Source organism: Callospermophilus lateralis, chromosome 4, assembly GCF_048772815.1.
Source record: "Callospermophilus lateralis isolate mCalLat2 chromosome 4, mCalLat2.hap1, whole genome shotgun sequence".
In the NCBI taxonomy this organism is placed as follows: Eukaryota; Metazoa; Chordata; class Mammalia; order Rodentia; family Sciuridae; genus Callospermophilus; species Callospermophilus lateralis.
The window spans coordinates 39,895,974-39,920,784 of record NC_135308.1 but is presented as its reverse complement, the minus strand read 5'-3'; the positions used below and the strand labels follow the sequence as shown (position 1 = coordinate 39,920,784).

Here is a 24,811-nt window from a genome sequence, read left to right as displayed (position 1 = left end):
ATGGGGACAGGCTGTGGCTTTAATACTTTAAACATATTTGATAAGGGACTCATCCCAAGCATGTCCCTGGGTGCCAAAAGTCCCACTTCAGATGTGGTCTCATTCTCCTGCTGATCCCCTGGCTGCAGGCCTCCTCTGTTAGCATGCATTTCTTTGCATTCAGCTGCAGTATGTTCCCAGAAAGCCCTGGAATCTCTGTTCCTCTGATCCCTTGACTATGGAGCATGTGGCAGCCAGAAACTTGCATCCAGTCCCTTTCTTCTGCTGGCAGCCCTCACCCTCTTGCCTCTTCCAGGGCTCCTCTGCCCTGGGCGGATGGCACAAGGCAGGCCAGTGAGTAGATCTATTGCAGAAGGACATGCTGCCTCCCTTCCTTGACAAGTGTTTCTTTTGAGTCTCGTACCCTCCAACGACTTCCTGGAGAGAACATACTCTCCCAGCCCCTTGCAACTGGGGCAAGCCGATGGTTTTCCATGCATTATAGTCTCTCCAAGATGACTTTTCTCTCTCTGAGAACTCTTGTGCTGATGGGGTGAGTGGACTGTGTGAGGCGCAGGGTTCCTTTCACTGCATGGAGCTTCTCCATTCTCTGAAGAGATGAATGGCCCCGAGCTAGCTGCTTTCTGAAGTTCGAATTTGGGTTCCTTGAGGCCTCCGGTCCTCAGCCACGGGACTTATTCAGCAGGCTTCTAATAATGTCACCAAATAACTCTCACAACTCTCTTTGACCACCCGCAGCCCACTGCTAAGACTCTTTCTCCATCAGAGCCAGGCTCCCTGAGCGAGCTCTCTCTATTCCCCTTCTGTTTCCTTTCCTCCATCACACACTCTTCAGTCCACTCCACTGGCTTTTTCCCCTGCACTCAACCAGAACAGCCCTGGCCAAGGTCCTCAGGGACTCTCATGCCGTTAAGCTCAGAAGACAGTGTCTGTCCTTATCCTACCAGATTCCACCTGTCCTACATAAACCCCCCTTCCTTGGCTCCACTTCTTCACTCTGCTTTGTTAGTGCTTTGCTTTCTATCAGCTTTTAAGTGTTGCAGTTCCCCCAGGCATCCTTCCTTCTCTCCCTTAGAACTCTTCCTGGGCAAACCTGTCTATGTACATGGCTCCTCTTCATATGTACTCACTAAAGACTCCTAAATGATTATCTGTGGCCCAAAGCTGTGAGCAGCAAGCTCATGTGTCCAACTAGTGTCTGCACTTAGATGCCCCATGGCCCCTCTGCCCTATGTGCTCATTTCTGAACTCGGCATCATCCTCCCTGGACCCAGTTCTCCCGTGTTCTCTGCCTCAGTGATGGCACCGCTTCCACCAATGCAGGACCACAGCTGGGAGCCAAACCCAATCTCTTTCTCCTCCTGGTCCTTTAGATTGACTTTCAAAAGGTACTGTTTCTATCCACCTTCACTGCAAAAAAAAAAAAAAAGATCTGCACTATCATCACCTCTTCCTAGAAGTAAGGTATCTAATTGAGCTCTATGCCTACCCTTTCTCCAGTGCATTTCCCACACGGATATTGATAATTCCAACAAAACCACATCTCCTAGAACCACAGTTGATATCTTCCTCATGACCCACCTCTGCCTCTGCCCTCCTCACCAGCCTGGTCTGGCTTCTCTCCTCCCTCTCTGCAGCATGCCCTTGCCTTCCTCCGCTGGGGGAGGCCTTCATCTCTCCTCATGGGCTTTGCACCTGGGCATTCCTGGCCTGCTGATGCCTCCCCCTCTCCCATCCTTGTCTCTTAAGCTCATCCCTGAAGTTTTTTAGTTCAGACATTGTTTCCTCATGGAAAATTTTCCTGGCTCTCAGACAATTCTGAATTTGCAGAGAACGTTGGGGTCTGCAGCTCTGAATACAGTTGAAATTTTGAATGAACCATACAATGGCTTGCTTAGTGGCCGCCCCTCCACTGCCATGCAGGCCCCAAGGCGAGTCCACACCTTTCTCATTTGTTCCTGTGGTCCCAGCTCCTAGCACATACCTAAGGCTGCCATCAAAATGACTTAAGGGAACTGACCATAATAAAGATGTGTATTTTCAAAGTGGTATGAAGTAAAGGCACTGCAAACAGATAGCTCTGTGACTTTCCTGGAAACATCATTCTCAATCAGATATTTAGATTTTCTCCATTTTTTTTTTCCTGAGACTTGACAGCCACTCACCTGTCTGTTCACCTCCATTCCTTTCCGTGCTGCTGTCCAGACTACCTTCATCCTGTTCTACTTGCTTTTTCCACAAGTACCTTCCTCCTAGTCATCTTTTATTCCCTTCATGTGACCCTAGAGTTCCAGGTGACTACCCTATTCTGGGCCACCAAGTAGAAAGGCACAGGCAGTGCCAAAGGAGACCCAAAGTGGAGGGCTAGCCTTGGTGCTGGTTGGGAAGCCATGAGGAAGGCAGAAATATCACACACTTTCTCCAAAGGATCATGGATCTCCCCTCACACTGTCACTTGCTTATTTCCAGTTCCCAGCGGCCCTCCATCCACAACCATCCTGGCCTCCTCAAACAAAGTGAAAGGCGGGGATGACATCAGTGTGCTCTGCACTGTCCTAGGGGAGCCTGATGTCGAGGTGGAGTTCAGGTGGATCTTCCCAGGGCAGAAGGTAAGCACCACATCTCAGCCAGCCATTTTAACTTGTGGTTTTAAGAACTGCAAGAAACCTATGGGACAATGGTAGGGACCAAAGCCTGTTTCCTCTAAATTACTTCAGCATATTTCCAAATGAATTTTTTTAAGGACAATAAAAGAGATTGATTCCATTAGGTAAGTCACTCAATGTGCCCTCTTTATATGCAGTTTTTCTTCATTACCTTAATTGAGACCAAAGGGAAAGCAGGAAACTCCCTCTATCTTCAGTCTCCTCTTGTAGGTGTGCCAGGGCTCTTCTTCACAAGGTTCACTGTACATGCTGTGCTCTGGGGCGAGGAGCTCTGAGCAGATATCCACCAACTGGGCATATAAACATGGCCCTGTCCAAAAGGTGCTGTGAGGCCAGAGACCATTTAAAAATAGACTTTCCATAAAAGCAATTATAGGCATATTTAGGCTTTGTGCATGTTCTGCTTGCAAAAATAAATAGCTCCACTACCAACATGGAATAATCCCTTTGTTGCCAGAGGAGATTTGGCCTCTTAAGACATACTCAGTAGCCAGTATACTTCTGGACTAAGGCTGTGATGGGTGGAAAATAAATACCTCTGGAGAATAGTATTTTCTAGCATCCTGGTACTTGATGCTTGTTTTTAAGCAAGTGTTGCCACACTTGGAAGGCATTAATGATTTTTAATAGAGGGCTTTTTTTTCTTCATTGCTAAGTGATATTTTGTGAGCAGAAGAACTCTTAACTTAGTAAATATATTACCTTTATTAAATGAATTCAGAAACACTATGTTCTTACCACCAAAGTGGGCCAAGATATTTCAAAAGTGACCATCTCCTTCTAGAAAGAGTGGTCACATTATCCACAGCATCACTTTATCCATCCTCAGTACAAACCTCTTCTCCCTGGGGTTTGAAGTCACCTTTGCCTGGCTGTGCTTCTCCCTCTCCTGTGTGTCAGTGCTTGGGAGTTCTTCATTTGCTCAGAGTGCCTGGGTGTCTGACTTTTAAGTTTATAAATAAGAACCACCTGAGGGGCTGAAAGTGGGGAATGTGAAGACAGGATCAGCAGGAAATTCTGTTCACGTTTTTATGCTTAATACTAGTTCCACTTGGAGTTCCAAAAAAAAAAAAAAAAAAAAGACATTTTTATACTAAGTAGAAACTTACTCAAGGGCAGAAAGAAATCAGACAGTATCCTGAAATTCAATTCTGCTGGGGGAAAAAAAAAATGCAGCCTTAAATGATTATACAGTGTAAAAGCTCAGAGCCTCCGAGCTCTGCATACCAAATAGTCTTTTCTAAGCATGTGCTTGGCACTTTGAAAGGAAACTCAGTGATGTTGGATGCACAGGAGCTGTTTTAGAGCAGCCTGCTGCCCTGCTTCAATCTGTGTGGATGTCTTTAAACAGGATGAAAGGCCTGTGGCGATCCAAGACACTTGGAGGCTGATCCACAGGGGACAAGGACACACCACAAGAATCTCCCAGAGCATCATCACAGTTGAAGACTTTGAGACCATTGACGCAGGATATTACATTTGCACTGCTCAGAATCTCCGAGGACAGACTACAGTAGCTACCACTGTTGAGTTTTCCTGACTTGGAAAGTGAAGTATAATGGACTGATGGAAAGCCCATTTGTCTACACAGTTGGCTTTGGGGTTCTTTTTATTAGTGCTTTGCCAGAGGCTGACATCAAGTGCCAAGCCTCAACCCCTGCCTGTGAGTCAGACTCAGACATCCAAACTTCAAGGAAGTCATCCATCTATTAGTAGAAGTGTTAACTTTTCTAACAGAAAGCATGTATTTTGATTGCTTACCTACATCCATGTGTTTCTAGTTTTTATACTAAACAAGCGTATGTCAATGAGTTTATATAATCATTTCTATTAAATGAGCAAGTTTTTAAAAAACAAGCACTTAGCCCATTTTTCTAACTGGGCTTGAAGTACATCCAGAATTACTTTGGCAGCAATATTCAGGTCAATACCCAGTATTCTTTGATATAACAACCACACTATCATTTCAAAATGTGCTTATAGTTTGACTACTTAGCCACCAGTGGCCACTCAAGATTGAAATGTTCAGACATGGCACTTTTTCTCAGTAACTTTAAAGCTAATGCAACTTATTGATGAAGGCATTAAAAAAAAAAAAAGCCTATTTAAAAAAAAAAAAAAAACTGCTGTGCTCAAAAGCACTAATTCTAGTCTAATTGATAAGAACCAGAGCAGGCATTTTTAAAAGTTTAACTTTTAACGTAATGTAGACACCATGATTAAGGAAGATATGATTGTCTAGACCCATCTCTGAAAATATTTAGACCATAGCTGTTCCAATTTTGTTACACAGCAAAAATTCTTAAAACAAGCCAAAATATTTCTCAACACACATCTTTGAATTTAGAAAAGCTTAACCCTAACTCTAGCTCTGTGAGCCAAATTTCAGCCCATGACGAATTCTGTGGTTGCCTTGGAAATTACTGTGGAATAGGAGGTATGACCTGACCTACTGAGCTGAGAGGGGCTACGCATGGGTAACGCTTTGAAGAGCAAAGTAGGGCAGAGGCTGCAATTCTTACAGTGAATATTCCAGCATTATTTATTTGATCAAAGTAAAATACACTTTCCAACACTACAAACTGAGCACAACCACAGTTGTTTACACATCCATATTTTTAAGATGTGCCAACATTTTGCATCCTACGTGAAACATTTGGTTTGGAAAAAAAAAATCTTAAAAGTTCTCTATTTCTTTTTTCCTATCTTCTCTCCTGTTGTCTCCCATCCTCTGAAGACATGTTAAACTAATTGCTATATGATTTATTTCCCAGACACCTAAATGGTATGGAGGACAGCAGAAAATAGCACAAGATTAACCATGCATAGTGAGTCCATGGCAAACCCAATTTTGGCTAATGTCATTGAGAACAATTTGAAAGCATGAGCAGAGATTCCAGGAGGCGGCAGTGAACCTGCGTTCCCGTTCATCTGAAGCAAACATGGATGATTACATACATAACAAACTATTGCAGGTTAAAAACTTCCAACACAATCACTAATGAAAATAACATGCATCATGAATATCAATTTGCTACGTAGTGTACAGGTAAGGTGATGACTCAAATATCCACCTCTAGTATCCCGAGTCTACAGGGGTTATTTGCATAGTCATCAAATGCAGATTAGTAAATACTGACATCACAATGTTGACACATGCGGAGAGAAGGGAAAAAGCCACAGTTGTCCTTCCACCTTCCCCAAAGTCCTAGAAGTGGGGAAAGTAACAAGTGAATTTTTGAAGAGAAACTCAAACGCAACTTGGAGAGTTGTAAAAGCCACATTTTCCCACTCATCAGCTGGCCATTCTGCTACCTTCCCAAAGATAGCAGGAGTCCTTAAAGGGTATCCCCAAGAGAGCATTATTCCCAGACAGTTTGGTTCTAGCAAACACTGCATCACTGGCTTAGTCAAGGTGCCATGTTCACAGACTGCTGAACACTATCTTGGTTCTAGCCAATGATATTCTGTTTTCTCAAAGGTTTCCCAAAATGTGTCAATTCAGATCCAGGCCTTGGTTTATTTGGAAAATAGGTTCAGCACCTTGAAGAGCTGGCTCTGGAAAAGCATATTCCTCTATCCTTGACCCAGAGAAAAGCAGGTAGGAGGTAGAAGGTTTGCTTTTGTGACTCTGGATGGTGGAGAAAGGACAAAGGGAGAAATGGGGATAATAGAAGAGAAGACAACAGCTTAAATCTGTAAGGAGAACTTAGATCAAGGTAAAAATAAGGCAGAACAATCCATTGCTACTGCCCTTTTTTCTTTATACAGATTTTTTTTTTTTTTAGAAAAATTAGGGTTCTACATTTGCTCATAGCCTGAGACAATGGATCATAGCATAGTGTGAGGCTGTAAAAAATCTACAGGTAAATCAAGCTAAGTTTCAACTGACAGGGCTGAACATTGAAAAACTGCCAACGTGTTACTCCAAAAAATGATATGGAGAACATACAGACATCGACAAGTCAAAGCTTTTCCTGTCGCACCCTCTCCCCACCTCGTTACAGGGCTGAGCAGAGTTGGTGGTAGATCATTAAAATTCAAGCAACTATTGCTTTTCCTTTTATGGCTTTTGTTGAAACATGTACACTATGATTTTCTTAGTCCATACCCAGTTATATTAAGCTTTTGACTTTTAATGTGCGGCAAAGAAGGCTGCCCCAGACATAGGACACTGTTACATCCATTTCATTCACACCCCCTACCCACAGTCAGACCGAAATAAAAAAATCACAAGAAGGTGTCTGTGGTGAAGAACATTATAAAGGTTATAAATCTTTATCTTAATAGGCCCCTGAGAGTTTTCCCCCTTATGCTTAAGTGAAAAAGGCAATGAACAAGATTCTCTCGTTCCTTAAGTGCTCTGTGCAACAATGTCCACGTCGATCCCGCAATCCTTTTTTGGAGGAGTCTTCTGCAACGAGTCCAAAGTGTTCCTCCAGAGTCCCCGTCTCATAACTAGCCAACTCTGGTGGCAGGTACTTTCCAGTTATTCTGCAGTAATTCCACATAAGCTAATGTAGCTTTTGCTCCCACAATCATTATTGGGGTCGGTCCTGCAAACCTGCACCCAGGTGTCTTCAGAGAGTCTGTTGGCTTTCAGAAAGCGTCATCTGGGTGAAACGCTGGGGCTGGGGAAGGAGCCAGAATTCCTTGGTGATTGAAAAGGGATAGCTGAAGACGTGGGGGATCTCTTGGGGCTACACAAGTCCCCGTTGTGCAGCTTCCACAGCAGCTCCTCATTCTCCATGGAGAGGCGCTTGTTGACTTTCGACTCCTTCTCCAGAGACTCCTGCAGCACTGCCTGCTCAGTGGAGAGTTGCCTTAAAAACAAAAAAGGGCCAGAAGCCGAGTGGGTCTAAGTTAACAACAACAAAAGCAGCTTGAAAAAATTTCGTACCACTTAAAATCTGAAAGATACACCAATAAAAATAAAACAGAACTCTACACATGGCTACCGGTTATTAAGCTGGCTTAGAAATCCAAATATTGAAAGCATAAGCTGAAGCCAAAAAAATTATATTTTGGGGGCAACTTCATAGTAGGCGATGACACTTCTGTGAGAATTTTACATGTTTTCTGATTGTCTGATGTTTAGGGTTATTTTCTCTCTGAAAGCATTCAGAGTGGTTAGGCGGGGGCTCTGGGAGAAGGCTGTTCACCCAGGTCTGTGTTCAGTCCAGACCACTTTGGTAACAGCATGGACACCTCCGATCCCACTTCCCAGATGATCAGTGCCTCCGTAACCCCCCCAGCTTCAGTCACTTGACCAGGAGGTCCATGGGGGAATCAGCCAAGACAGTAAGGCTACATCAAGGATGGGAGGGGCTAGGAAAGAATGGGCCGTTCCATTTTTACCTTGAAATTGCCATGTGCTTGTCCATCCGAGCTTTTAATTCCTCATTCTCCTGCTGGAATCGCTTCAATTTGTCAACCAAGGCTGTGTTGTTGTCCACCTTGGTGAAAACAAAAATTCCAACATTTATACAGTAATAAAAAACAGAATCCCCTCATTTTTTTCAGGCACATTCCTGATGCAAGCACACTTTGGGAAGACTGAGTTAGGGAAATTTAATAACATACTGGAATATTTAGACCTGGGACAAGGCAGAAAGAATCAATCTACAACAGCAAAACAGAGCATCTAGATTAGGTATTTTTGAAAATGGTATGTTTCACTATGGACACATCCAAGTTGAAACTTTGTTTCAAATTCCTCCTGAGAGCTTGTTCCCTGCTGGGTCTTTCCCTTTCAAGGTGGTAAAATAAATACTGCAGCTGAATGGCCAGTGTTTGTCAAAGTTATTACATCTTATGGCGATTTTTGCAAAAACAAAATAAAAAAATTTCTCACATCTGATGAAAACTCCTAGGTCAACAGTTCATAGTTCTTGGTCAAAGTACTTAATGTTCTTGGACATTAAGAAGGCCTTAAATGCATCTCATGGCGACCCTCTGGAAGTTGCCTCTGCATGGCCAAAGGTACAGTGCAGTGGAGCTCAGCACCAAACAGAAGGGGTAACACTGCAGAACCAAGGGGTAGCACTCCCTCTTGGTTCAAGACACATTTGTTTTGCTGGTCTGCCAAGGCTAAACCTTCAAGAACAAACTGATCAGCTGAGAGATTAAAAGATAAGATCCCTGAAGACATTTAATCACTTAACACAATGGAGAGCCGATTCCATCCAGTTCACTTTTCAAAGGTATGATTTTATTACTTGCTTAAGAGGCAACATCACAGTTTGGTCAGAATTAATCCAAACCTCTGTCATTGCAGTATTATGACTAATCCACTTTGATCCAAGTGCCTGGTTTGGAGCTTTGTTGTCGTTTTTTTGTTAGTTTTGCAGAACCCAGGGCCACGGGCATGCCAGCAAGCCCTCTACCACTGAGCTATATCCTCAGCGCCCAGTTGCTCCTAAAACATCCTCATATCCAGGAAATGCTCAGCACAATCCATTAAGGTGAAATAACTTTCCAGAAAGTGACTACAGAATAAAAGAAAAAGGAGACCTCAAAATACTTAGTAATTATGAAGGAATTCAAGGTGAAAATTAGAGATGGGAAAACCTGGGTTTAAGAGACTAAGTAAGGACTGGTGTTAAAATATTCTCATCTAAGCCTTCATTTTTATAGAACAGGAAATTAGTCCTGATAATGATACAGAACTAAGTACTTATCTATTTTTGGTATTAGGGATTGAACCCAGGGGTGCTTTACCATTGGGTTACATCCCTAGTTCTTTTTGTATTTTGAGATAGGGTCTAAGTCGCTGAGTCTCACTAAGTTGTCCCCAATCTTGTGATCCTCCTGACTCAGTTCCCAAGTTGCTGGGACTATAGGCTTGTGCCACCGTGCCTGGCCAACAGATCTAACTACAGACAGAGCTGGTTTTCACACCACTGCTTTTTTCCTTAGACAACCTGGAACTTGCTATAAGTAAGGTGATGGTGGCTGTGCCCATCACAGCAGCAACCCATCTATTGTGATGCTCCTTGGGTGTGGTGAGAGACAGAAACACCACGGGTCAACAAAAACTGAAATGTGCTGGTACTTTCACAACATAGTCGATTTCATTACATATGATTTCTGAAAAGTTCTGTTCTATGAACGGCATATGAGGCAACAAATTATTAACAGGATTCTCTCTCTCATCATTACCTGCTGTCCAATCTGGTTTAACAGGATGACTGTTGCCAGGAACTGGTATAGCTACTAGGTTGGGCCCATTAACAATCATGAGTTCCTTTCATTTCTTTAATAAAACCAAGATTTCCTGATGATATCAAGTGTCCATATATCCATGTGGGGGCTTAGCCATTACCTTCCTCAAAAGACAAATAATAGTCTCTAAAGAAAACCAAATGAAACCAAACTTGGCCAAATCCCCAAACTCCCAACAAACAAATGCCAAACAGACCAAGAGCGGCCTCCATGCTCCTACTGTCCAGGGCTAGTCTGGGTTTGAATGAGAACTTATTTGACAATGAGTCACCCATAACAGGGGTGGGGGTGGGGGTGGGGGTGGTAAGCAGTGCTTGGAGGCTGGCTCTTTCGAGAGCACAGTACAAAAACAACCGGGATCACTGAAGCTGCCTGGCCAAACCTGCCAACTTGGTTAGAGTCCTGGATAGTGGCAGCTGGGTTTCAAGGCTAGGTCAAGTGAACACTGGCCTGCCACTCAAACACAGAGCACCGGGCAGCTGGGCTTTGTCCTAAAGGCTGCAAACTAAATTCTATTCATATTTCTCACAATGCTTTCTATTTGTTCCAGTGGATTGATCTTATAAAGCACAATTCTTTTATCATACTCTAATTTACATGAAGAAAGATGAAGAATTTAGATATTTTATGTTATTCCAATGGAATTAATTTACATAACCAACTGTTCTGGACCTGAGAAACCTACCCAGAGTTGGTGGTTATTCATTTTATGTTATCCAAAAACTTTTATTATACAGGTGAAGATTCACAGACCACTGAAACATGAGTCTGATTCATTTGGTTATAGTTTTTCCAAGAACTGAATGCTCCTTTACATATTTCTTGAAAAACAAATATTCTAGAAGGCAACAATGAGTCAGCCTTGATCAAACTTGGAAAAGAAAATAAAATTACCTTTTGTATAATGTCCAAATACATCTAAGTATTGGTGAACCAAACTCCATAGTTCTAAGACTCAGAGTTTGATTCCTATTTTGCAGGTATTAATACATTTGGTAAGATTCTCAATCTACTCTCTTGAAAGAAGACCTACCAGTTTCTCCATTTTCATTAACTTGATGTCCTGTTGATGCAGTTTCTCGTTCTTGATCTCCAACACAGCTTTCAGGCTTTCTAGTTCTTGCTCCAGATACATGATCTGAGGGTTCTTCTGGAAAAGACACAGTTCAACATTGCTCTGACTTGTTTCATACAGTCATAGTCTCTTTAATATAAAGAATCTTTTAAAGTTAGACATTGGAAAAACAAGTAGCAAGCAATTTCCTCCTTCTTTGAGCAATTTTAGAGAAAGAGGTGAAAAAGAAGAATTAAGATCATTTAATCTCAAGGACTATAGTTGTAATATTGAAAACAAACATTTCACTTAATTATCAGTAACTTCATGCAGAAAAGATATTGGTAGCATCAAAAATATTATTGGAGCTGGGCTCTGTGGCACATGCCTGTAATCCCAGCGGCTCGGGAGGCTGAGGCAGGAGGATCGCAAGTTTAAAGCCAGCCTCAGCAATGATGAGGTGCTGAGCAACTCAATGAGACCACGTCTCTAAATAAAATACAAAATAGGGCTGGGAATGTGACTCAGTGGCTGAGTGCCCCTGAGTTCAATCCCCTATTAAAAAAAAGAAAGTTACTGGAAACAAGACTATTGCTTATAATACAAATGGAGCTCTGGCTAGAGATCAGGCAATCTACAAGTCCATTATTAGTGGTGTTTAGAGGGAGAAAAGAGAAAAACAGTTCTAAGAAAAGTCAGTACCAGATCAGGAGTAAAAGGCAGTTCACTTATAGGGCTCTCTGGAGAAATAGTAATCATGTCCTGAGTCTTTGAATTTTTTCTTCTGATAGTATTGGCTTGGCCCTACTTCTAGGGTGGCCATAACACTATCATTTTGTATCCTGACATGTCATCAACTACCTGGCACATAGCACATAAAATTCTTCCCAAAATAAACAGTCATTAGGGGAAACATCCAGAGATCAAACCACCAGGATGGACCCCACACCACCCCATACCCTACTGCTTGCTTTATTGATAGAAATTCAACTGAACCATTCAAAATCTGTGATATTAATTAACAGCATAATATTTATTAATCAGATCTTTAACAAAAGACTTTTTTTTTGGTTAAAGATTCAAGATTCAATAGTTGGGATGATCAAAATTACCCTATGGGGCACTATTCCCATTCTGGACCAATCCTGGGAGAATCGGGGAACAGGTCTTAGGGATTACTTAATCCCAGCCTCCAAAGCTTTACTTCACAGAAAGAGGAAACACGTTCTGCAAGTCAAGTGACTCACTCAGAAAAGGTCCAGAAAGGATCTGAACAGGGATTGACACCTGGATCTTCAACACTAAGCTCTTAAGTATTATATTATACAATCTTTATACACATAACATTTTTGCCCAGAAAATAACAAATCCCATCTCATCTCTCTCTAACCCCTGTAGTACTGGGGATTTAAACCAGGGGCTCTTTACCACTCTGGCACATCCCCAACTCTTTTTAGTTTTAAAGATAGGAATCTCGTTAAGTTGCCCAGGCTGGCCTCCAGGAGCTTGCCATCCTCCTGCGTCAGCCTTCCCTGTGACCAGGATTACAGGTGGCTTGGCAACAGATTTTACTGGCACAAAGCTTTGCTTCTGCAATCCCAGAGCACAAATACTTGTAATGGAAACAGTGGTACTAAGAGCAGCAAGGACCAAAAAAAACAAAAAACCGCTTTTTAAGTTTAAAATAAATAAAGGAAAGGGCAGGGGAATAAGGATACACACTGTAAGAGAAAGTTGAGCTTTCAAGATAAATTCATGTTTCAAAAGTAATGGGTTATTTATACAAAGAAACATCATTTACTCATAAAGGGAAATGAAGTTAAGTACTGGCATATGCTCCCACACGGACAAACCTGAGAACATCGTGCCAAGAAGTCAATCACAAAACACACACTACTGATCAAATGTCTACAACAAGCAAATCCATAGATATGAAAGGCTGCCTGGCTCCTTAGTGCAGGAGGTTTGGGGGGAAATGGGGAGTGATGGCTAATGGGTCAGGGATTCTATTTGAAGTGATAAAAATGTTCTGTAATTAGACAGTGGTGAGTGATGCATATGAATATCCTAGAAAATGAATTGGAAATTTAAAAAGGGGAACTTTGTAATAAATCATATTACAATCATTATTTTTTTTAAGAGAGAGAGAGAGAGAGAGAGAGAGAGAGAGAGAGATGTGGCTTGAGCCACATCCCCAGCCCTCATTATTTTTTTAAAAAAGATGGTTTTCACATAAAACTCTGACCCTGATAGTTTCCTGTAGGTATTTGCTCAGACCACCCTGAATATATCAACTTTCTTTCTGTCAGCTTTTAGAATGTAAAAAGAAAGGAGATACCAGTAAACAAAGAGAAGCTGTTTTACATTAAAAAAAAAAAAAAAAAAAAAAACTGCAAGACATCAAGAGGATTCCAAATTTGCATTAATTCTCTGGCTGCTGAACACTGAATCTGAGAGGCAACTTAGATTCAGTTTTTCAGAAGAAAAACTCAGTAGTGATAGACGGCACGCAACTTACCAAATTTGCCTTCTCCCTGGATATTCTTTTTTGCTCTTCCGATTTCAGCTTTTCATTTAAAGCATCGTTTTCACTCTTCAGATCATTGATTTGTTTCTAAAAGACAAACAATGACATGTAGGATGTCAGTTAATCAGCATCTAGCAGAAAACAGAGAGACGGTACACAGGGACATATCCAAACCACAGACATCCAGAATGATGGCTTTTTGTTTGGAGGAGGATATTGAGATTCACCCACCTCTAGTGATTCCTGCTTCTCATAAAGTAAATCCTCAAGCATTTTCTTTTCCATTTCATGGCTCTTCTTGATTTCTGAAAATGAGATTTTTTTTTTTTAAGGCAATAACATTCTGTGATTGCTGCACTCCACAATTGCTGAAGCATACAGAAGTATGAGCTCGTCATGAAGTTATGATGGTGCTACTTTACATCTGCATGATGCCTTCACATAAATTAAGCAACCTGTTCTCAGAATGGCTTTATGAGGTGGGTAGGGCACTGAGATCCACAGAGCCACGAGACTTTAGAAAGCACAGAATAGAGGGCAGGGTCTCAAAACAAAGGCTGCGGACTCTAGGTCTGGAGCCCCTGTGTTCTTTTCAATGTGCACTTCCTCGACACAATAGCCTACTAAGATTAAGCTTGTTTCCAGCACAAAGATGGAAAAACAATATTTATTAAATGTCTACTGTGAGCCAGTCACCTTCACCTATCGTCATCTCTGACTTCACGCAGCTCTATTTTTCTGATGAGAAAAGTCCTTGCTCAAAGTCACACAGCCGATTCCCACCACGTGTGCATGTGCTCCTCCCCAAGATGCCCCTGGCTGGTGTGAAGACTCCAGCCACACTGTCAAGTTCTGAAAGAAAGGGCTTCTTGTTCTTTTCCTTCAACCTCAATCTTTCCAGTGATGACAGGAGAGATAATAACAAAGGCTTCTTTCTTGATCCAGTGAGCGCCGCCTACATTTCACAGCAGTGCGGGTGTGCAAGGCGGGTACTGTGGCTCCTTCACTGTGGCATGATATAAAACTGATGCCTTCAACTTCCCAGGAGCATAAAATAGCAACCAGCTACAACAACCAACACCAAAAAGGCCTTTAAAAATCTTTAAAAGTTCATACTGCTTCCTAAAAGACTGGCCTTTATAACAAATGCTTATTTGTATCCTTAGGGAGAAAGGGCCTCCATTAACAATGAACAATATAAAAAGAAACCAAGAACACCCCAAGATGAATACCACAGGGCATTCTCTGGAGGGGAAAGTCTGAATCATTTCTGCTTAAAGAAATGTCATGTTTTTCCATTATCTCATTTTTAAATAGCAAATAACATCCTTGCCTGAAAGGGAGTTTTCATAGGCCTTCTTTAGTAATTCCACTTTCTCCGAGTGGTTAGCTTCAATTTCCAGCTTAGCGGTTTCATGGGCGGCATTTAAGTTGTCAAACTATAAGAAACAAACAAAACAACAGTTTCCTGGTAAAACCAAAAGTTCTATGTTGAATAAACAAGCAGCGACATTCAGTGACTTCATACAAAGTGGCTCCATAGCTTAAGGGCTGCCTAAGCCAAGGAAGGACCACTTGAAGAACGGCTCAATGTGCATTTACTGCTCTACTCCTGTCCCCAGGGCCCTCTGGTAGCAATGGCAGAGTCCATCCAAAGGATGCTTCGCAATGAGTGATAGGTGGCCCTGTCACACTAACCACCACATGCTCAGCCCCTAGCACAGGACTGGCATGTACAGTAGACACTGTGTGAATACTTGCTAAATGAAAAATGAAGCGAAAAGAGGTTTACAATATCCTAGTCAGTGGGAAAAAATGGGTTACAGAAGAGGAGGTGAGGGGGGACGGGAGTGGAAGGAAGGAGGAGGAGGACAAAATTCGAACCAACACCAGTATGCTTCCAAATCTGGGTAGTTGGATAAAGGCCTGTTTTAGCCGGGAATGATGGTGCAAACCTGTAATCCCAGCAGCTTGGGAGGCTGAGGCAGGAGGATCACAAGTTCAAAGCCAGCCTCAGCAAAAGCAAGGTGCTAAGCAACTCAGTGAGACCCTGTCTCTAGATAAAACAGAGCTGGGGATGTGGCTCAGTGGTTGAGTGCCCCTGAGTTCAATCACCTGCATCCCACCCCTGACCAAAAAAAAAAAAAAAAAAGACTATTTTAAATTTTATCTTTTCCTTCTTTCTTTTTCTTCCCTTCTCTAACTCAGCATATATACATTGCTTTGATCATAAGAAAAATTCAATTAAGACAATTTCTTTTAACCTATTCAACTAAAAGATCAAGGGAAACCTCCTCGAGAGGTATGAACAGAGACTGAAGCTCAGCACACTCCCTCCAGCAGGGCACAGACCTGCTCTTGCAGCTGGATTTTATACTTCTCTGCTTCTTCAATGTAAATGTTCTGGAGCTTTTCACACTCTCCAGTGTAAAACTCCTTCAGCCGATTCTCCAGTTCTGCTTGGTCCGTCTGGTGCTGCTGGTTAAGCTTCTGGACAAATCCTTCATAGGCCGTTTGTAACTCATTCCTCGCTTTTTCTAATTTCTCACAGGTTGTTGAAGCAGCAACTAAGAGGAGACGGAAGAGAAAGGGAAAGTTGCCGCTGAATTTGTTGAATGTCCTAAATTCACAGGGTTCGCAACCCCTGATGGTGACTCCAGAGGCGGACACAGTAAAGTCTCACTCCTCTGGTGACCAGTCCTAGTTTGCATCTTGAATGTCCCCAAAGGCCCATGAAGGCTTGGTCTCCAGCCTTGATGCTATTGGGCGGTGGTGATAGGGGCATGCCTTGAAGTGGATGGCAGGACCCCAGGCCCCTTCCTCCTCCTCTTTCATATCCCAGCAATGAGGCAAATGGTTTTTTCCGCCACATACTCCCTCCCCTCCCCACCATGCTACACTGCCTCACCACAGGCCCAAAGCAACGAGGCCAATCCACCACGGGCTGAAACCTCCAAAACTAAGTCAAAATAAGTCTTTTTTCCTTCATAACTGGATTATTTCAAGTGTTTTCATTACAGAACTGAAAGCTGGCTAACAAAACCAGATTTTCAAGCATAATAGTATATAACTGAACTATAAAAAGGAACCAAAGGGAATGATATCTGGAAGAAACAACAACAGCAACAACCAACCATAAGATACCCCAAAAGACTGATTACCAAGTAGTATGAGAAGAGCTGGGTTCTCAAGTAAAGATCACCCTTTTCTGTGATGACCAGTCTGGGCAATGGCCACAAAGAGAGGAGCCCACATGGGCCAATGTATGTATGTATTGCTTTTCTTTATTTTGTTTTGTGATGCTATGCTGGGGAAGAAACTCAGGGCCTTGTGCATGCTCTGCAAATGCTCTAGGTCACTGGCCACACCCTCAGCCTTTCTCTGGCCAAAGTATTTCTGATGACAAGTAACTCCACTCAGACCAGCCAGGGTTAGAAGCTAAAATGCAGAAGGAGCAGCAGCAATCACACAAAAGAAACAAATGGACTTTTAACTTGTACTGACTTTGAGTGGATGGCAATTTGCTATTTCAAAAATATAGGTGTAAAAACAAAATATCAGAATATACTAACCACAAATCACATAAAAACCTTAGGAATAAAGTACTACCTTTTAAAAGCTCTAATATCAAATAAATATACTGAAAGGTTAGCATATTTTTAAAAAGGAAAGTAATAAGATAAACACAATTTTAACGTGAGACATCTTACCTTTTCCCTATCACTATTAAAAAGAGGACTATGCACAATATAATACATTGTATAACACAGAGATACCTACTTACACACTCTAGTAAATCCTAGAAGACCTCAAATGTCTCAGGAAGCCTGACTTCAAGATTTCCCAGCCTTCCTTCACCACTGAATAAACACAGGTAAACAGAACATCAGCGGGTTTGTGTGTGTGTGTGTGTGTTTTTGTTGTTGTTACTGGGGATTGAACTCAAGGGTACTTGACCACTGAGCTACATCCCCAGCCCTATATTGTATTTTATTTAGAGTCAGGTCTCACTGAGTTGTTTAGCACATTACTTTTGATGAGGCTGGCTCTGAACTCTCAATCCTCCTGCCTTAGTCTCCAGAGCTGCTGGGATTATAGACCTGTGCCACCATGCGCAGCTGGTTTGTATTTTAAATACTGCACAGTGCCCATAGATTAACACAAAACAGTCACTGGTAAATCTGTTGAATTAATCCTTACCTTTCTTTTGGTTAAAAAAAATACCTTTTAGGAATTATGAAAAAAAAACTGTTTTAGGGCAAAGAAAATAATATTTTAGATCAATCATTATTCTATCTAAAGAATGTGAAATTGGCTGGTTCCTGGGATGAACTTCTTATAATGGTGTAGACTTGTTTCTCCAGGAATTTGCCACGTGGTGGTAAAACTAACCAAAGTCATTTGTCCCAAATCAGAATTCTTTCAGAGGAAAAGGAGGGCATGTTAAAGTAGTGGCCAAGAATAATGTCTACCAAAGAGAACCCTTAAATAAATCCATAAATATTTACTGAAGAGGTGCTATAGTTTAGATTTTAAGTGTCCTCCAAGGATCCATGAGGTACCACTTTAGCTCCCAGCTAGGTGCTATTGAGAAGTAGGGGAACCTCTTGGAAGTGTGGACTTAACAGGAGGTCATTAGGTCACTGGGGTGTGCTCTAGGAGGGAACTGTGGGACCCCAGCGTCTTCCTCTCTCATTCCCCAGTCATGAAATGGTTTTTGCTCTGCCATGACGTATGGCCTCACTCAAAGCAACAGAGCCAACAAATCATGGACTGAAACCTCTAAAACTGGGAGCCAAATTAACCTTTTCTCTTTCTAAGTTGGTTATCTCAGGTATTGACCAAGTGCTCGAGAGCTATCTCACACAAGGGGAAAAGGAACGTTCGGAGAGTCAGAAAAGCAACTTGGTGACTGACACAGAACAGGGGTCCATACTTGTTGAACCCCGAGATCCTATGAGAACCTGATTCCTAAACGTACAAATATGGGAACTAACACAGGGAGGGTGAATACTTGGCCCATAGGCACAGTGCTGGTGAGTGGCAGAGGGCTGGATCTGGGCAAGCAGCCAAGATTCTGATTCAATCTGTGCCAGAGACTGTGCTCCTCCTGCCCTCCCCAAGCTGCCTCTTGTGCCAGGAGCTGGTGGGGAACAGGATGGCGCCTGTCCCAGAAGGCTCCTTGTCTAAGAAGATACAGACACAAGAAGCAGCAATATTGGGCTACACCTAGAGTTCCAGTGAGTGGCACCCAAGGGAGTTTCCATCCAGTCGGAGCTGAGGGGAACAAGGTTTGGTCAGATTTTTAAAATTGGTTTTTTTAAAAATTGAGGTAAAATTGACAAGACATAAAATTTTCTGGTACAATTCAGTGGCATCAAGTACATTCACATTGCTGTGCAACTGTCAGCACCATCCATCTCCAGAGTTTTTCTCTCCATGTCCCCCACAAACTAAAAATAGATATCAATTGATAACTCCTCCCACCCTGCCCCAGCCTCTGGGAACCATCATTTCACTTTCATTCTCCATGACTGAGACTGCTCCAGGTACCTCCCATGAGTGGAATCACACAGTTCTTGTCCAGCTGATCCTACTTGGCATATCGCCTTCAAGGTCACCCATGGTATAGCATGGTCAGGATTTCCTTCCTTTCTATGGCCAAATAACATTTTATCATTCATATATATTATCTCACAAACTCACACATTTACCTGTTGATGGACCCTTGGGTTGCTTCTACCATTTGGCCGATTGAATAATGCTGCTGTGAAAATGTGTATACAAATACCTGCTCTCAATTCTTCTGTGTGTACATATCCAGAAATAGAATTACTGGATCATATGGTGATTATAGTTTTAATTACTGGAGGGACCACCATACTGGTTTCCATAGTGGCTGCATTGTGCTGTATGAGAGTCTGGTTTCTCCACATCTCCGCCAAAATATGTGGAGCCATCCTGATGAGTGAGAGGTGGTATATTATGGTTTCAATGTGGTCAATAGGTTTTTAAACTAATCCACGTGATATAAATAAATTTCTGGTATCAAGAATAAAAATTATACTCCAACATGAGCAGTAGCAAAAGACCAAACAGTGTGACCTCGGGGACTAAAAAGTTTACAAGCAGAAATGCTGACGATCCAAAAGTAGACAAAGGCCAGATAACAGGGTCTATCCTATGGAACAGCAGACAAGTAGCCCTTTGGGATTAAATATTAGAAATTTTTTTTTTAATTTCATAAAAGTTAATGACTATCTTAGGCTGGGGATATAGCTCAGTGGTAAAGTCTAGTATGTGTGAGGGTTTGATTCCCCAGTATCAAAATACACCTTTCACATTCACTGATGTTCCATTGTTTATCAAAGGAGAAAACAAAAAGATTCAATAAGTCAAATGTTAGTCAAATGAGTAAATAAAACGTTAGCTTCTGCCAACTTACTCTACAGTATGTACAAATAAAATGACAGGACAGGGCCACAACGATGGGAACCTTTCTCTGAAGATTCCTGTGCGCATTCCATATTAGACATTTATATGGACATAGCCAATAGAAAAATGTTTTGCAAACTTTCAATGATGGTTTCAAATAGCCCTCACGTCACAGAAATCTTGGTTTGACATGGCCTTTTCACTTAATTCCTTTGGAATTTCAGATATCAGCAAAATTTTAAAAAAAGAAAAAGTGCTAACATGATCTGAGCTTTCTGAAAGCTCCTATCAGAAATAGAAGTGCCTGAGTGAAGCCAGTAATTCAGGAATAAACTCAACCTGTCTCCATAAGTTACCGCACCTGGCGGATTTCAATGCATTTGCCGATAATCAAACTACTTCCGTTTTCACTATATAGCTATGGTACAGAGTTTCAAATCAAACAGGATACACAGAAATCCTTTCACATTAGCCACCGGACAGGATGTTTCCTCTGTTTAGCAAAAATAAAAAGTCCAAATAGTGTGCACTCTTGTTGGCCACCACGAATGAGGTGAGGTGAGGACAGACAGGAGGGACTGGGAAAGGAAAGAGGAAGAAAAAGGGTCAGATGGGCAGCAGGTAGTTTACTGCTGTTATTCCAACAGTCCAAAGCTGCAGGCCCAGCCCCAGACGGTGACATCAGCCTGCAGCTGTGCAGAGACCTTTGTTCTGTTTACCGGACTGTGGTGTGCTGTGTGGAGAACAGCTGGGGTGCAACAATTATCACTCACACAAATGGCTGTAGTTTGAATCCACTCGCCTGGGCTCCAAAGGAGACATTTATCTAGCATGAGGACTCCAGAGCTACTTTTAAAGGGATGCACATGTAAACACTGTATAAAGCATTTGCAGAGTGCTTCATCTCTGCAGGGACACACTGTGCAGGAGGGAGTGGAGGGACGTCACCCCATGGACTTTCCCTGGTACTTATCACAGCACAGGAGACATCTACGACATGCCTATGCAGCCTCCCACTCCTGTCCTCAGTCTTGCTCATTCCCACACTCAGTTAATCAGACAACCAACTTTTTAAAGAACTTACTACATGAACACAGAATCTACTTGCTGAAGCAAAGGAGGCCTTTTGTCCTTGTTTCAATCATTCTTAGATGGATTTTAAAGCACACATATGATTAAAGCCACTGAGGGTCCACGACCTGGGGGAGAGCTGAGACTTCTATGCACGCACTTGTAAACTACAAGAGCTTGCTAACAGCCATCTTCCTAAAAATGAGGAATACGGTTTTCAGAATTTACAGAAAAGTCACCGGCTCATTTAAAGAAACATCTCTAAAACGTAACACCAATTAAAGAGCAGAAGTCGATACTTTGACCCCGGGGTACACCACCCCTGAGAAGAATTCTAGGCTGAGGAAAGTACAGGAAAAACTTAAAGAGAACTGCCTGGATAGTCTGCCTGAGCAAGGGAGAAACCTTCCCTAAGAAGTGAATACCTGAAGCTTTGAAGCTTTGCTTTTCAAACAATTATTTGCATGACAGCTAGAAAAGTTGCCATACTACAGTCAAACATAACCTGGGGGGGCGGGGAGTAGGATTCATCCCTGGTCTTTTAGCAACTGATCTTATGGAGCAAGAGTCTTCACGGGTTTTTGTAAGGGATGGTTAGATTTATTTTCATCTCAGACAAGTTTCCCTTTGTTGACCAATAAATGTTCTGTGTACAGAGAAGAGTACACACCCATGGCCTGAACATATACTTTTGAAGTGATACGGAGCTTTCTTAATGATCATTTCACAGAAGCATGTTCCATTATGAGAAAACAACAAAAAATTTTAAAAAAACTTTAAGAACATAAATAAATGCCTTAAGAGAGTACAGCCAGGACACTTAGGTTGAAATCTGTCATACCATTCTGCTATGTGATTTGAGCAAATTACTTAAGCTTTTCAAGCCTATTTCCTCATTTCTTAAATGGAGGTAATACTAGTGTTTCCCCTATGGGATTAAATAGGCTAACACATGAAGTGCCTGGCCCTGTGCCCGACTTGAGAGTGTGGTAAATGTTACTGTATTATTTCTAGCTGACTCAAATGTGTTTGGAGGGTCCTCAAAGGCATGCTTGGGATTCCGTAACAGTTAAAAAGTCACATTTCTTGTTTGGATTTAAAAACAAAAAAACAAAACAAAACATGCATGCACGCCCACAGCTGACAGGAAGCTAGTGTAGTAGTGTACCTCCATCTCAAACCTTATCAACTATGGTTGCTCTTGACATCATCTACAACAGAATTTTCCTAGTTTCAGGGGAGGCATGTTCACATGGAAGGTGAGGAAAATTACATAAGAAAAAGAAGAGTCAAACAAGATTTCGATTTATTCTCCCCCTGCAGATGCACACCTTCCCTAGGTCCTGGCAAGCCTGCTGGGCGCTTCTCGGTACCACCCATGAGGGAAGTGAGACACCTGGGTCCAACTCTGCTGGTCTGCTTTGAATTCCTCTTTCAATCTCTTTGTCTGACTGGAAACAAGCCACCTGCTCTTAGTTCTGGTCTCCTTCACTCCTTTCTCAAACAACACACAGTTGGTATAATTCTCAGCATAATTTTATCTGAATTCTGTCCCCACCCTCAGAACCAAGAACAGATACACTGCCTTCTAGTGTGATTACTTCATAATATCGTACTGAAGAGAAATCCTACTGAACCCTTCCAGGGCCAGTAATGATGTTGGTGACTCTTAAAGCAGGGTGGGCTCTTTTAAAAGTGGAGGTAATAGTATTCAACAAAGTATCCAATAAACACTTTTTTTTTTTGGTACCAGGGATTGAACCTAGGGGCACTTGATCACTGAGCCACATCCCACCCCATTTTTAAACATTTTATTTAGATACAGGGTCTTGCTGTGTAACTTAGGGCATCACTAAATTACTGAGGCTGGCTTTGAACTCACAATCCTCCTGCCTCAGCCTCCTGAGCCACTGGGATTATAGGCCAATAAGCACTTTTTGAAAAGCACATTGATACTTTGTGGGAAGGCAGTCTTCTGTAGAACAACAAAGGGTGAGGCCTAGACCATCAGACATATAGGCTTAGCCAACTTCCTGGGCTTCTAGGTTGTGATTAACAAGGTAGGAACGAATACCACCTGTTCGGCCAACCTTATAGTTTACTAAGAAAGAGAAATACATAGTTACTATTAAATTTTGTGGAGTCTTCACAGACTGTGGAATGATACCTAATCACAAGAGTTCCACGATTTACTTCCTCAAAAGTACTTTCGTTTTTCCCACATGGCCCAAGAAATCCTGCAGACATGTGGTAGACAAGGTTTTTTTTGTAAATTTCAGAATTAGCTGCAAAGGTTTTTCTCATGGGTATAATGCCCATGAATTGACATGAACCAATTTCAAAGCCTTCCACTGATCATAACTTATAAGAAATCGATTTTTACAAGATGCCTGCACTCTCAAATCAACTCTCCCATAAATAAGACCCCTCTACCTTTAAAACTCCGTTCAGACTTTACAAAGGATTCTTATGTTTTTAAAAAGCACACTGATACTTTGTTCTTATGTTTATTTTTCATGTAATATAATAGTACTTTGAGTTGATAAATAGCTATTCCCACAAATCTCATTTTACCAAAGAGGGAGCTAAAATGTCAGACTTCAGTGGAGACCTCAAGCCTGTGAGTACTCTAGCACAAAACACCAAATAGGATCGGACCCGCTATTTCCCAAGTCTGAGATGCAGAAGAGAGAAGTTAACTTAGACCTATAATGGACACCTCAGGGAATTAGGAGCTTAATTATCTTGTGGAGGTGCTGAAAGACTCAAAGATCAGTCTTGGGGCGGGGGGAGTACCTTTGAGGAAGCAAATCCTGAAGCTCTTGTGATTAGTATCATTCCATGGACAGTTAAAAATGATCTTTTCCCCTTCCCCCTACACTGATTAGTTCTGACGAAGTCTTACTGGCAGGTGGGTGATGCCTGGGCCCAGTCAGCCTGTCTTCTACCTCCTGAGGACACAGGGCCAGCTGGACCTCCTAGGAGCCTGCAGGTTCTTCCTGCCAGCGCTCGCTCTTCCTCCCACCCATGAATACAGGTCAGAAAAGGCTTTGTTGGTTTTCAGTTCATTCACTGGCCAAAGACAGGCTGCAAAACAGATGCTCTTCTTTTCACAACAGCAGACAGACATCCCAAGTGCAAAGGAAAACATCTAGGAACGAAAGTGGATCCCAGACGAAAGCATGGCTTGGTAACTGGTAGTGTGCTCCACAGTGCAGGCCTGAGGAAAAGGAGCTCGACTTGGAAGAAACCATGTTACAACCAAGAGAATTAATTTAGTGTGAATAGAAATGTGATTTCAAGTCAGTCGCTAGCTATTCTGCCTGTCCTCCCTGATGAATCATTGTTTAGGGTACAAGGGTAAACAGCCCTGGTAAAAGTCTATGTCATGCATAAAATCTGGATGCCTGTTTACAGGAATGGAGCAAGGTGATATCACTCTTACTATGCTTACTTGATTTTTTTTTTTTTAACATAAAAGAAACAACTTTCTAGATAGTGAGTACACTGAGTATAGTCCTGGAAGCACCTATGTCAGAATCAACTGGGTGATTATTAAAAGCACAGATTCTTGGGCGCCATCCCAAGTCCACTGAGTCAGAATTAATGGGCGTGAGAACTGGGAGTCTCATTTTAAGCACGTCTGTTTCATTATACAATGAAGTTTGAGAACTATGCTCTAGACAAATGATGCTAAACTAGGAAACCCAAAAGGTGAGAGTCTGGAGTTAAGACAAGAACTAGGACAAAGAGGAACACTCACGAGCTTTCAAAAACAGATACCAGTGCTAACATTTTACATTCCTGCAGGTGAAACAACATGGTTTTTTACTG

At 42.1% G+C, this 24,811-nt stretch overlaps 2 protein-coding genes across 6 annotated transcripts in view; one reads left to right on the top strand and one right to left on the bottom strand.

Moving 5' to 3' along the window:
- Window positions 1-4,523, top strand: part of Pdgfrl (platelet derived growth factor receptor like) — a 45,952-nt gene extending 41,429 nt beyond the window's left edge. The window contains exons 5-6 of the mRNA XM_076853753.1: window positions 2,470-2,609; window positions 4,018-4,523. Coding sequence (XP_076709868.1) covers window positions 2,470-2,609; window positions 4,018-4,206 — 329 coding nt within the window. The 3' untranslated portion in view covers window positions 4,207-4,523. The remainder of the gene's footprint in view (window positions 1-2,469; window positions 2,610-4,017) is intronic.
- A 658-nt stretch (window positions 4,524-5,181) lies between these two features.
- Window positions 5,182-24,811, bottom strand: part of Mtus1 (microtubule associated scaffold protein 1) — a 142,758-nt gene continuing 123,128 nt past the window's right edge. For 4 of the 5 annotated variants that reach the window (XM_076853748.1, XM_076853747.1, XM_076853750.1 and 1 more), the window contains 7 exons: window positions 15,824-16,038; window positions 14,805-14,910; window positions 13,703-13,776; window positions 13,463-13,558; window positions 10,924-11,040; window positions 8,025-8,122; window positions 5,182-7,489 (listed from right to left, as the gene is read on the bottom strand). In XM_076853748.1, coding sequence (XP_076709863.1) covers window positions 7,276-7,489; window positions 8,025-8,122; window positions 10,924-11,040; window positions 13,463-13,558; window positions 13,703-13,776; window positions 14,805-14,910; window positions 15,824-16,038 — 920 coding nt within the window. In that variant the 3' untranslated portion in view covers window positions 5,182-7,275. The remainder of the gene's footprint in view (window positions 7,490-8,024; window positions 8,123-10,923; window positions 11,041-13,462; window positions 13,559-13,702; window positions 13,777-14,804; window positions 14,911-15,823; window positions 16,039-24,811) is intronic. The other variant, XM_076853749.1, reaches the window with a different exon arrangement.